Source organism: Lontra canadensis, unplaced genomic scaffold (assembly GCF_010015895.1).
Source record: "Lontra canadensis isolate GAN:19392208 unplaced genomic scaffold, GSC_riverotter_1.0 scaffold21, whole genome shotgun sequence".
Taxonomy (NCBI): Eukaryota; Metazoa; Chordata; class Mammalia; order Carnivora; family Mustelidae; genus Lontra; species Lontra canadensis.
This window is the reverse complement of record NW_022631015.1, coordinates 18,820,536-18,834,053: the sequence shown is the minus strand read 5'-3', so window position 1 is coordinate 18,834,053 and position 13,518 is coordinate 18,820,536. Positions and strand designations below refer to the sequence as shown.

Sequence of the window (13,518 nt, the reverse complement as noted above, 5' to 3'; positions counted from 1 at the left end):
GAGCCTGCTTCCTCCTCTCTCTCTGCCTGCCTCTCTGCCTACTTGTGGTCTTTGTCAAATAAATAAATAAAATCTCAAAAAAAAAAAAAACAACCCCAAATGAATTCGGTATCGTTAATTATATATCACCTTAGAAAACTTTCAACCCTTTTACTCTCATATGGAAAGAAGGGAGTGTATGCAAAGTCTTGCACTATTTCTCTAAGTTATAAAAGGAATAACATTTCTGAATGCTGATTTTGTTGGATATCTATTTGCCTGGCACTGTGTGAAGAGTATTACATGCATTATCGTACTGAACCCTTCAAAAGAAAAAAGAACCTCAGTCTTAACCTTGCTATTGTTCCTATTTTACAGAAGAGGAAAGCTTTGCAGAAATTAATTGATTTGCCTAAGATCATAAAACTTGTAAATAATAGCAGCAAGATAGCTAGTAAGGAGTACTCATATATTTTCTCCCACTAAAAAAAGGTGAGGATCTGTTCCTGTAAAAAGTTGTTACACGTCCTTGAGAATTGGAACCAGGTGGGTCTGCAAATCTGGCCAGCAGAACAGAGTTCTCAACCTCTTCTTGGACACAAAGTGTTTACATGGTTTCTGTGCTCAGCCAATCACTTAACTATCCCCAAGCTATCTTCTGCCTCAGGGAAAGAAGATGAACAAAATTTCAAGACTAAAATAAAAGTCTAATATAATTTTGATGAGAAACTCAAACCTTATCTTCAGCGCTCATGGCTTTGGAGTAATAATCTCATGGAAAGAAAGAAAAAGTTTTGAAATAACTTGGAAGACAGGATCGTTTTTATACTTTAAAGACAATGAACTACATGTAAGTTTGGCTAGACAGTTTTGGAGCCATGACAAGCAGGCTAAGATTCAAAAAAAAAAAAACAAAACCCAGCAATCTGGTGGTCTCATAATTTCCCATTATCAAAACTACTCTTCCATAAATCTGAATGCAATCCAAGAAACATGTCAATAGCGGGCTGTTTCAGATTAGGTTTATAATATAGTAAGAGAACTGTGTAAAGGGCCAGTAAGCTTGAAAAAATATGCTAAACGTGTTGAGGTGGTCAGACGAAGTTAACAGTATTTAATGCTAAAAGCATGGAATATTCTTGTGCCTGAGATCCAGCATCCTAGATACAGTACATGAGCAGGCACTGCACTCTACCTCCCCCCTGCTGGCAGACCCTTGTCACTAAAAAACGATGAGCTGCTTTGAGACTATATGAGACTATATCACACATCCTCAGCAAGTATCCACCGGGCTGGAACGCAGTTAGGATCCAACCATGGGAGAAATTGGAAAGAGTAAGGGAATCACAAAATTTTCATTATTCCACAGCCCATCTCATTTCCCAAAGTACTGTCTAGGTGCTGACTTCCTTAAAGAGCCCTGCAAAATCCCGATTCTCCAAAAAAAAAAATACACCCATTTGGAACTGAGACAAGGTGAGGTCAACGACTGGTATTATCAACCACAGGCGACTCGGATTCGTTTCTAGCCTCGTGGGGGCCCAGCCTCACCACGAGGGTGAAGACAGGAGGCAATGGGGGAAGGGAATGAAGGAGAGAGAAAGGGGAGAGACCTCCGGGCCACACTTCTTTCTAGTATCAACAAAAAGAGAAGCCGCATACTGACCTAAATCATCTCTCAAAGGCGCTTTATAAATTACAGGGACAAAGGGAGGGGGTGGCGGGTGGCCTGGGAATCCTACAGACACCCTCCCCTCTGACCCGCCCCCCTCCCCCTCCAGCACAAGGGAAGCAAGACAGAAAACAGAGCTCAACTCGGCCATTGGCGAGAAGCCCCCCCTCCGCTTTTCGATCGCCCATCCATCGGCCCCCTGGGAAAAAAATACACGTAAACACCATACCCACCCCCTGGGGCGGACACTCCCGGCCCGAGGCTCCTAGAACCGGAGGCCGGGGCATTTACTTAGTTAGATTTTTCTTGCTTACTCATTTCCCTCAAGCACCCAACCCCCCGTTCCCACTCCAAAACCCCGCTCAACCGCCTACCCCCACGGCTTCAGCCCCCAACAGAAGCCGGTGCCCCCGCGGCAGCGGCAGCCCCCGAGCCGTCCCGGTCACTAACCTGCTGCTGTAAGGGCATTTCCGAAACCAGCCTGGCTCCGGGGGAGGTGGGGGGGGCCGGCTGGAGAGGGGGCCCGGAGGGCCGAACAGACCGGCGGCGCCGGGCGAGGGCGGGCGCCCGTGGCGGGGGGGGTTAGGGAGAGCAGAGGGAGGGTGGCCGTGCCGGGGGCGGGTGCGAGGGCGCCGGGACCGTCCCAGGCCAGGGAGCCGGCGAGCAGGAGGAAGTGGGTGCCCCCCTCTCCCCCTCCAGCGCCCCCTCCCGCCGCCGCCTCCTCCCCAGTCACAGGCGCGTCCTCCGCGCACGTGTGCGAAACGTCACCGGCGGGTCCCGGGGAGAGGGACAGACCCAGGCGGCGGGACGGGAACACGGCTGCCCCCGCCCTCCGTCGCCGGGGGGCGGGGAGGGGGACAGGGCGGGGAAGGAAGGGGCAAGGGGAGAGGCGGGTCAAGGGCAGGCCCGGGGCCCGGCGAGGAAGGCCCGGGCGCTCGGGCCACGCGGGCGCCGCCGCGGCCGCCGCCAGGATGCGCCCAGGCCGGGGCGCCTGGCCGCGAGTCCTTCACCCCCGGACAGCCCACGCCCCAGCTCGCACCCGGCTTCCAGCCCCACCTCCCCCGCCACCCCTCTCCGCCTCCCCCGGCCCCTTTGTTGCCGGGAGTTACAGATCCCAAAATGTGTCAAGCGCCGCATGGCAGAGCCCCTGCGCCCCGAGACGCCTTAGGGACCCCCGGCAGCCAACGGGCCTCCGAGGCCGGCGGGGGGCCATCACCCCAACAGTCTCCGGGTTTCCAGCCCCAGAGTCCCCCACTCCCCAGTTCACGACTCCCTCCCCCACCCCCTTCTCCATCCGGGGCGTGACCCCTTCCTACGCCCGTGAAAGAGGAAGCTTCGAGTTGGAGGGGAGGGGAGGGTGGGGGTAGGGAAAAGTGCAGGAAAAGAAGGGGGGGCCGCAAAAAGTTTCGGAGTGTTTGACGTGGTCCGCGCCAAGGCACTCCCCGCTGCCCCGCGCGCCTGGCGGAGCCCCCCGACCCTCCGCGCGCAGGGGGGGAGTGTACAAGTCTAACAATAAAACCCAGTCGGAGGGGCAGCCGCCGAGGGCCACGACGCTCGGCCCCGCGCTGTCCCGGGACGGCCCGCAGCGCGCCCACCACCCCGCGCCTTGCGAGCCCACCTCCCGCCCGGGCTGGGGACGGTGGGAACGGGAGGGCATTACCGGAGGGCCGCCGCCGCCGCCGCTGCCGCCGCGTCCCAGCGCTGGTGGCTGCTGCAGCAGCCCGGCTCTGCTGGAGGGTCCGTGCGGCGTGGTGTAGAGGCTGCCGGCGGTCTGCTCCGCGCCGGGGGCACTGGGGAGGAGGGGGCCGGCGGCGACGGCGCCGCTTTGGAGGGAGGAGGTACAGGAGGTGGTGGAAGTGTTCGTGGTGAGGATCTGGATGTACGCGCCCGGGGCGGCAGCGGCGGCGGCGGCGGGGAAGCCGGGGCTGGCTAGCAGTGCCCTTTTGTCCATGGAGGCTGCAGCGGCGGCGGCGACGACAGCCGCCCCCTCCCCACCCCCGGCGGTCACCAGGTACTGCTCCAGGGCGGGCTGGATCCCCTTTCTCATCTCTCGCTCCTGCTCTTTTTATTGCTATGGTATATTAATGTATTGTTTTCAATTTCTTTATTATTTGCAGTCGGAGTTTCCAAGTCTCTCCTCCTTCTCTCCTCCCCGCCCGGCGCTTCCGAGCCCCTTCTCTCTCTTTTCTTTTTATTTTTCCGCACCGCACGGGCCCCGGGGGCCAAAAATAATCGGGGCTCTGGAGAGAGGAGGGTCCCGGCCGCACGGATATCGGGCCCCGAGGGGGGATGGAGGCGTCGGGGGCGGCCGATGCAACGGATTGCGAGGCGGCGGCGGCAGCCCGGGTGCTGCGGCCGGCAGCTGAAAAATGGCTCCAGGAAGCTGCTGCTGACAATGAATGAAGGGATACGGTTTACGCGCCAAGGTCCTCCCGCGAAACTCAGATTTCCCGCCGGCTTTTCAAACCATATTTGCATATCCCCGCCCTCCAACGCGCCGAGGCCTGTTCCCACAGCCCATTGGGCCGCTGCCTCCTTACTTAACTCCCAATCGCGGCGCAGGGCCGCGACTTGCCGGTTTCCGTTGGCCACCGTGCATCATGGTTACCGGGGCTACAGAGGCTCTATTTGCATAGGTCTCCTTGATTGGTCGGGGGAGAGCAGGGTTTTTAGGAGGTGGGGCCAAGCCTTGCCTTCTCTCCCACGGAAAGCCACGCCTTGTCCAAGCTCCGCCCGGTCCCCGCCCGCGCGTCGGGCGGGGGCTGCTGACCTGGGCAGGCGCTCAGCGCCCCGCAGACTCAGTGAGGATCTGGTCTAGAGCGCAAGTTTCGCTTTTAGAAATCGTCAAGGTGACCAAGCGGACACTCGCCCGAATTCTTCTTCCTCTGGCCGGTCAGTGTAGTAGGTGTGCACGAGCTGGAGGTTCTCCCAAATACGTCCCAAAGGCAAGTTGGACCACGCGGACGATGCCCGGCAGGTGGGCACGGAGCCCTTTAAATCGTGGGTTTCTCTTTTCCTGAATTCCAACCAATGCCGCGGCGAGAGCTGATCCCGAGGCCCAGGCTGATCGACAGAAGCATGTGGGCAGACGGGATCGTGGGGGCAGAATGTTCGGCTGACGCTATTGCGGGCACCACTTGAGTTAGCATTCCAGATCCTTCCTGGTGGCTTCATTAGGAGCCTGGATGGGGTCGAAGTGACAATTAACTCTGCAAGGTTTGGAGCGAAAGCTTACCACGAGTGTTGGTTTGAGTCCCGCGGACGCCCCTCCTCCCCGACCCCTCCCGGCCCAGGAGCACCCAGGGCATTTAATCAGGGCTAACCTAGGGCTGATCTGCGGGTTTCCAATCCGTCAGGCAGGAACCCGAAGAAGTGCACGCTTCCCACGATGACGTCTTGCTCCCAGCCAACGCTGCGCGCCCAGACACCGGCGCTTGACAATCTCGGTTTCCTACCAAGTTCTCCGTCAGAAAGCAAACGCGACGATCGAGACTCATTCCAAAACATTTTTAAAGACTTTTTTTTTTTTTTTAAGCATACCATAAGCGGTGACCAGAAGTCTATATGGCCGACTTCTGTATGGAAGTCCTTCTGTATGGAAGGGGAATCGAAGATTGCCCCTGTGAGACTGGACAGGAAAAGGGACCCCTGCAGGAATGTGGGGAAAGGTGTACGTGTCAGTCGTCATTTACCATTCCAGCCGCTGAGAATTGTACAAAACAGCCGTTAAGCTGGTGTTCACGGCGTGATGAGGGTTGCGATTCTTCGTGTCCGGATCCAAAACTTTATTATTGTTATGATTCTTATTATTAATAGTAATTTCCAAAAACGCATATACTCAGTATTATGAAAGGCCTGGACAGATAGATCAGTGGAGGCTCGGACTCCTTAATACTTCAGTCCTGTTACCTGGTCAAACCTGGCCTCTGGCTCAGGAAGGTTTTGCGCTTGCATGCCAGCTAGTTGAGGACACGTGGCCTAGTCCCCAAACATTTACTGACACCTATCATAAAACTGACGCTCTCTTTAGGGCAGATTAGATGGTACTCAGAGGGCATCAATTCTTTTGGACTAGAGGTGTAATGTATTAGCAGTTTCCCTGATTCTGTTCCATGGATGCTACTTTCCACAGTGGGTCACTACGGAGAACCCTAGTACTGTAACTACGTAGATATTACCCGCTGTGGGACATGGCTGGCGGCATGCTTGTGGTGGTGGCAGTGAGGGTTGTGGGGGAGTCGTGACGGACCTGCATTTTTATGATTAGAGACAAGTCCAGGGTTTGGAACTGTATGCAAAATCCCAGCTAGAGCACCCAGCGAGTTATTACGATGACATTCACAGAGGACTGTGTTCACAATCCAGATCCACACTGGTGATTCTGGTTTAGAAAGCTTTGATATCTTTCTCCTTTAGCCAAGTTATATTTTTAATGTAGGGTATTTGGTAGAAAGCAAACGTTTTGTCCTTTTAGGTCTCACGGCAGAAAATAAGATGCTAAAATTTGAGGTAGGCTGTTGATTTGTGGACAGGGAGCATGTTTTGGTAGAAAGATAACGAGCTTTGGAGCCACTTACTAGTTATATAACTTTAATCTCTAAAAGCCTGTTTTCTCGTATGTTCTCTGAGAACTCCTATTGCAGTGCCCATGTTACAAGGTCATGATGAAAGAGGCAGTAATAAATGTAAAGCACCGGGCGTATAGCATAGCAGGCATTCGATAAGTGGGAGCTATTTATGATTCTGTTTGTTTGTGTGACTGTGCTTTGTAGCTCTGTGGAGTCCAATCTGACTCCCAGCCTCAAATCTTCCCTTTTGCCCTTGGATGTCCACTGGCCACGCAGCTTAGCTTTGTCCCAGAGTAGGAGCACAGGCATGTTCTGGTTAGTAGGGATTCTGGAATCCTGACCCAGAAGTTCAGGTAATTAAAAAAAGTCATCTCTGCTGCTTGTCCCACTCCCATCTCAGTGGCTCTTGGCTAGCTCCTAAGTCTGAGCCTTCCTCTCCTTCTCTGGAAGGCCAGACCGATCTAGACTAGAGTCAAACTGCTCTTGCCAATCAGCACCCCCTTTCTCTTGCTTCAACAGTGGCCCAGGCAGCTAGCTGTTACAAAACGGGCCTGCATAGTTGGTTTGAATGGTGGCCTCTCAAAAAATCATGTCTTTATCCTTACCCCTAGAACCCATAGTGTGAACATATTTGGAAAAAGGATCTTTGCAGATGTAATTAAGTCAAGAATCTCAAGATCCTTTTGAACTACCTGGGTGAGCCCAAAGTCCCACGACAAATAAATCCAATGACAAATATCCTTGTAAGAGACACCCAGAGGAAAGACACAGAGGAGGAGAGACTTTGAGAAGGTGGAGGCAGAGACTGGAATGAGCAGCTCCAAGAAATGCCAGCAGCCACCAGAAGCCATAAGAAGCAAGGGATAAAATCTTCCACAGAGCCTGTGGCGGAAGCAGAGCCCTGCCGACACCCAGATTTAGGACTTCTGCCCTCTGGACCGGTGAGAGAATAAATTTCTGTTGTTTTGAGCTACGCAGTTTGTGATAATTTACTATGGCAGCCCTGGGGGACTAATTCAGCCTGTTAGCCTGCCTACCCGAATCTCAAACCTCTTCACGGCTACTCACGTGGTTTTGTGCTGATGCCAAGAGACCATTCCTTGCTGGATACCAATGACACTAATTGTCAGCCAGGGCTCTAGCCCCTGTTGAAGACTTTCCAAAGTAGACTTGTTGCAGACTTACCTAAGGAGTTCGTAAAAATGCAGGTTCCTGAGCTCTCCCCAGTCCTAATGAGTTGGAATCCTTTGAGTCAGGGCCCAAGAATCTTATTTAACAAGTCCCTCCAGGTTAATATCTTCAAGTATTAGAGGTTGAGAGCCAGAGTCAGCTGTGTGACTTTGGCCTTCTTCCCCTTATTTCCTATTCTGGCTACAGCTGGAGTTGCCGTTCCTGTGCCCAAATGCCCTGATGGGGCTTTCTCATCCTCCTGCCCCTTCTCATCCTGCCAGTTAATGTAACAAGTTTGGAATTCCTAGTCACTCACGTACACACACAAACACACACACATACTATATATATATATATATATGTATATATATATATATAAAACTGGATGTTTAATCTTCTCTAAAAGTCCTCATTTTCTTTTTTGTAATTTTTAAATTTTTAAATAAATGTATAATGTATTATTATCCCCAGGGGTACACGTCTGCGAATCGCCAGGTTTACACACTTCACAGCACTCACCATAGCACATACCCTCCCCAATGTCCATAACCCCGCCACCCTCTCCCTACCCCCCTGCCCCCGGCAACCCTTAGTTTGTTTTGTGAGATTAAGAGTCTCTTATGGTTTGTCTCCCTCCCGATCCCATCTTGTTTCATTTATTCTTTTCCTACTCCCCAAGCCCCCCACGTTGCGTCTCCACTTCCTGATTATCAGGGAGATCATATGATAATTGTCTTTCTCTGATTGTAAAAGCCCTCATTTTCAATTTCAAAATACAGTTTTGCCCACATCCATCAGACCGATAGAAGTAATTCCCAAGAAACAGTACCATTAAACAGTTTTGTGGCAATTCGATATTGAATCTTCAGATAGAAAAATCGTAGGCTCAGGAGACGAAAGGAACGGCTCCTAAGCCCAGAAAGTCTTTGGAACAGCGGGAGGTTTAAATTGTGCCTCTAATCCCAGTTCTGCCAAACCAGGTTGCCACATTGTGTTTACAGTATACGGCTTTAAAATTTGAGGGTCTGGAGAAGACTAGTTTAAGAATTTAGGGATTTTGTAGTGCAGTTCGGTTAGTTGCCCACATAGAAATAACATTCTCCGTTTTATCTTCCTGGTTAGGAAGAGCCTATCCGTAAGCCATCACCACATCCCACACTAATAACGAAATTTCTAGGTGCTTATCCTAGAAAATCGACCATTATGGTTATTACAGATTGTGGGTTAGATACCAACATCGAGTTTCTTGTCTTCAGCTCTTTGTCCAGGAAGGTACTGTTTGGATTGAGCTCTTGTGTTTTTATTATTTATTTATTGAAGGTTTTATTTAATCATTTGAGAGACTGTGTGTGAGTGGGGAGGGGCAGAGGAAGAGGGGGAGCAGAATCAGAAGCAGATTCTGCACTGAGTGCAGAGCCCAGCTCCAGGCTGGATTCCACAACCCGGAGGGCATGACCTCAGGGGAAACCAAGAGTCAGATGCTTAATGGACGGACCCACCCAGCCGACCCTTGTGTTTTTAAATAAATCTGGGATGAACTTCATTACAGAGCGTGGTTCTCAGTCACCTCTAGTGAATCTCCTCTCCGACTGGAGCCCAGGAATGTGCCTTATTATAAACAGGCTAATTGGGGTGCGGGCAGTCCTCAGGACGCAATTGGAGAAACACCCACAGGCGTCCATCCATGACCTAGCAATCTCTTGTCCTATAAATTGGCTTCTTGGGCAACTGTGACATCGACTTGCAGTCCCTTTCATATCCTGAAAGGATATGACCACTGCCCCCGGCCTCCCACCAAAACTTAACCATCATCCTGATGTTTTTAAAGATTTTATTTTATTTATTTGTCAGAGAGAGAGAGAGAGTACACACAATCAGGCAGAGAGGCAGGCAGAGGCAGTGAGAGAAGCAGGCTCCCTGCCGAGCAAGGAGCCCAATGTGGGACTCAATTCCAGGACCCTGGGATCATGACCTGAGCCGAAGACACACGCTTAACCGACTGAGCCACCCAGGAGTCCCCAGCCTGATGTTTTTAGTCTTTACTTCCCTTTATGTTTTGTAAACTTTCATCATTTAAATAAGCATCTTTAGAAACGATAGTTTCATCTTGCCCATTTAAAGAAAATGCTGATATGTCTTTTAAGTCTCTTTTGATCTATGGTTCCACAACCATCCTTTTATTTTCCTTGGGATTTATCTGGGCGCATGGAGTGGGTTGAATGGTGGCCCCTCCCACAAGATATGTCCTCTGGGACCTTTGATTTTGACCTTTGACCTCATTTAGAAAAGTGGTCTTTGCAGAATAATGAAAGTAAGGATCTCAAGAGGAGATGACCTTGGATTAGGATGAGCCCTAAATCCAAGGTCAGTTAGTTTAGAAGAGAAGGGGAGAAGAGAAAGGTAGAGGAGATATGGGAGCAGAGGCAGAGAAGGAAGGGATGTGTCCACAAACCAAGGCACAGCAAGGACTGCCTGTAGTCACCGGCAGCTGGGAGAGGGCATGGAGCAGATTTTCCCTCAGGAGCCTCCAGAAGGAAACAGCCCTGTCGCCCTCTTGATATCAAACCTTGGGCCTCCTGAACTGGGAGAGAATAAATTTTTGTTGTTTTAAGACTCCTAGTTTGTGGGCGTTTGTTATATCAGCTCCAGGAACTCATTCAAGGAATTTGGGCCATTTAACCTCAAGGCCTGAATTTGGCCCTCCCAGTGCAGTTACCCCCTCTGCTCTGTCTCCCACATTTCCTGCAGATTTTGCGGCTGGATCCATAGTATGGACCGGACTCAGGTTTGATTCCTTTGGCAAATCTGAGGCGCCCAAGGCCATTTTAGGCCTTGTTTTGTCCTCTTAGTGATCATTCATGCTCCTTATGTTCTTTTTCCCACCGTATTTGTCCTCAGTACTTTTCTGTCTGTGAAATTTGTTTTCTCAGACTTGAGTGAGAAGGGTTCAGATAAGCTTGTCTGTCTTCACATAGCTCCATATTCCATGTTGTCATGAGGAAGGAGGCTTACTTTCTGAGATTTCCTTTGGCGACCCATCTACCCCTATTCCAGTCTAGTGTAAACCTTCCCTTTTCTTCTTCTGCCTTGTGCCTGTCCTGGTCAGTTTTTGTTTTGTTTTCTTTCTTTCTTTCTTTCTTTCTTTTTTTTTTTTTAGAGAGATCGAGCCTGTAAAGGGGGTTGTGGGAGAGGGAGAGAGAGAATTTTAAGCAGCCTCCACGCCCAGTGCTAAACCCAACTTGAGGCTCGATCTCATGACCCTGAAATCATGACAGGAGCCGAAATCAAGAGCTGGACGCTTAACCAACCGAGCCACCCAGGGACCCCTTTCCTGGTCAGTTTTGTATCCATCCTAGCCCACCCTACTTGGTGTCTCCCCGTCTTGAAAGGGAACCCTGAAGGTTTTGAGAGGTAGAGACTAGACTGTTCCTACCAGACCATCCTACCATGGTCCTTGCTCTCACCTGCTCCTGGGGGGCAGAACCTCCCCCCCCCCAATTTCAGCCACTGTTACCATGCCACTTTGCTCACATTTCTGTGAAGTTCTGATGGCTCTTTGGGCATTGTTCAAAGGTCCAACAGGCACTACCCTGTTCTTTCTTTCTTTCCCAGACACAGGTGCTGATACCATGCAGCTCTCAATGGCACTTGGTGGTCTGTTCCCTCTCATTTCTGTTTTGGGACTCGTGGGGTTACTCTGTCACCAAAGTTTGTCATAAACATTGCTCATGTGTTTCTGGTTTTCCTCTGTAGATGTCCTTTCTCTTTTCATACGGGCGTAAAGGGGAGATTGAAGAACAATGCTGCCTCCTCACCATCTTCCGATTTACCTTTCCTTTTTTTTTTTTTAAAGTTTATATTTTAATTTTAGTTAACATACAGTGTTATATTAGTTTCAGGTGCACCATGTAGTGATTCAACAATCCCCATCACCTACCTCACCTATCTTCCATCCTCCTGCCCTCTGGTAACCACCAGTTTGTTCTCTAGGATTAAGAGTTTTTCTTTCTTTTTTTTAATAAGAATTTTATTTATTTATTTGAGAGAGTGAGAGAACATGAGAGGGAAGGTCAGAGGGAGGAGCAGACTCCCTGCCGAGCTGGGAGCCCGATCCGGGTCTCTATCCCAGGACTGAGCCGCAGGACATTGCTTAACCGACTGAGCCACCCAGGCGTCCCTAAATTCAAATTTAAATAGCCATGCATGGGCTAGTAAATCTAGTATAGGCTAGTGAGTGGACACATGCTTATAGGTTGTGGCTTTTCCCAATTCTCTATTTCCAACCTGGCCATTTTCCCTGAGTTTCAAGTATGAAACTTCCACTGTGTTTCCACGAACATGTCCTTAATTTGCATGGTCTTTACTTTTGTGAACTCTTACCGCAGACTCCAAATTCAGTTCCTAACGTGAAACTGGCACCGGACTCCAGTCAGTTCTACTGCCAAGATGATCTTGTCTGCTTTATCTCAGACACTTTAATTGGATCTAGACTACCTCCACGGGCAATGAGATCTAAGTGAAGTTTTTAAAATGTCAATCCGACCAACTTTGTCTTTCTGGGGCTCCCCATTATCTGAGGAATTAAGCAAGACTGATTTTCTTATCTCAGCCTACAAGTTCTCAGGGTCTCTCTCTAGTCCCACCCCACATCATTTTCCCACTGGTGACAAGCACTCTGGCCAAACCAAACTACCTGGAGTTCCTCAAATGCTCTTTCCCTCTTCCATGACAGCTACAGCTGTTTACTTGGAAATGCCTGTCCCTTCCTGTCAAAGTTATACACTTTTACTCATCTTTGAAGACTCAGCTCAGGGAACACCTCCTCTGCTCATATCCAATGTTTTTCATCCAGCCAATAAATGTTTATCAAGCATCTACTTTGTGCCAGACTCCAATTAAGAAACTGTGGCTGTGAGAAACAGACTTAAACACGTCTTCTCCAGGCTTGAAGATAGAGGCTAGCTAATACAGAATAATAATGATGTCATTATAACTATATGTAATAATACATTATAAGTCTGTAATGTAAGGCAGTACATGGTGCTTTCAAAACACTGCAGAAGGGCACCTCATGTGGGCTTAAGGGAGAACTTAGGGAAGGCTTCCTGGAGGAGGAAATAGAGGAATGAGTAAGAATTAATTAGGTAATATAGAATGGGAGCAGGGAACGTGAATGCATGGCTTCTTAAAGGGAATGGAAGGGGTTCACCAGTATCAAGATATTTGGAGTTTATCCCGAGGGCAATGACTAGTTACTGAGACAATGTGTGACATGAGAAGATCTGGTCTAAGGAGGGCCCCTCTGGTTGCAGTATGGGGAATGTATTGGAGGAACCAGGACTATGGCAATAATTTAGGTCAGCGAACCCTGGCTCCAGGTCAAATCTGGCCTAGGTCTGATTTTATACACCCTGCAATCGAAGAATGATATTTTAGCTTTTTCTATTTTTGAATGGTTGAAAAAAAATCAAAAGTATATTCCATATCAAAAGAATATATCCTATGACACATGAGAAATTAAATGGAATTCGAAGTTCAGTTTTTATTAATAAAGTTTTATTAGAGCATCACCAAGCCCATTTGTTTACATATTGTCTATGGCTGCTTTGGGGCTCCAAGGGCAGTGTTGAGTATAGTTGCAATATAGTTTAACCCACAGAGCTGAAAATATTTGTCTGGCCCTTCACAGAAAGAGTTGGCCAACCTCTGATCTAAGTGAGACATCATAGTGAACTAGACCAGACCACCCAGGCAGATGTAGATGTCTTCTCTTTTCCATAACATATGACTTAAAATGATAATCTGTTGATTTCTTTTTTCTTTTTTTTTCTCTTCCACTGAATTGTGAACATCTTGAGAGCCGATATTTTTTCTTCAGTTAACTTTGACTTTTGGTACTCACCACACTGTACTTGCTCGTTCAGTGTTTGCTGGAGAAATAGATGTATGTAGATTTACATGGGTGTGGCTTGTAGATATCAGAAAGCATCCACTGCTTTTGCTTGCTGACCCCTAGTCCTCACTGCCAGGAACCATGTGATTTAGTTGAAGGCGAGCCCTTTTATCTCCACTCTAGGGGTAGGAATGTAATCCAGGCCTGTCCAGTAAGTCTTTTTCAGGTCTTTGGTT

General features: G+C 49.4%; 1 protein-coding gene across 1 annotated transcript in view; it reads right to left on the bottom strand.

Moving 5' to 3' along the window:
* E2F3 (E2F transcription factor 3) overlaps positions 1–2,362 on the bottom strand; it is a 70,726-nt gene extending 68,364 nt beyond the window's left edge. The window contains 1 exon segment of the mRNA XM_032861629.1: positions 2,102–2,362. Within this exon segment, the coding sequence (XP_032717520.1) occupies positions 2,102–2,119 (18 nt within the window). The 5' untranslated portion in view covers positions 2,120–2,362.
* Between the last annotated feature and the right edge of the window lie 11,156 nt (positions 2,363–13,518).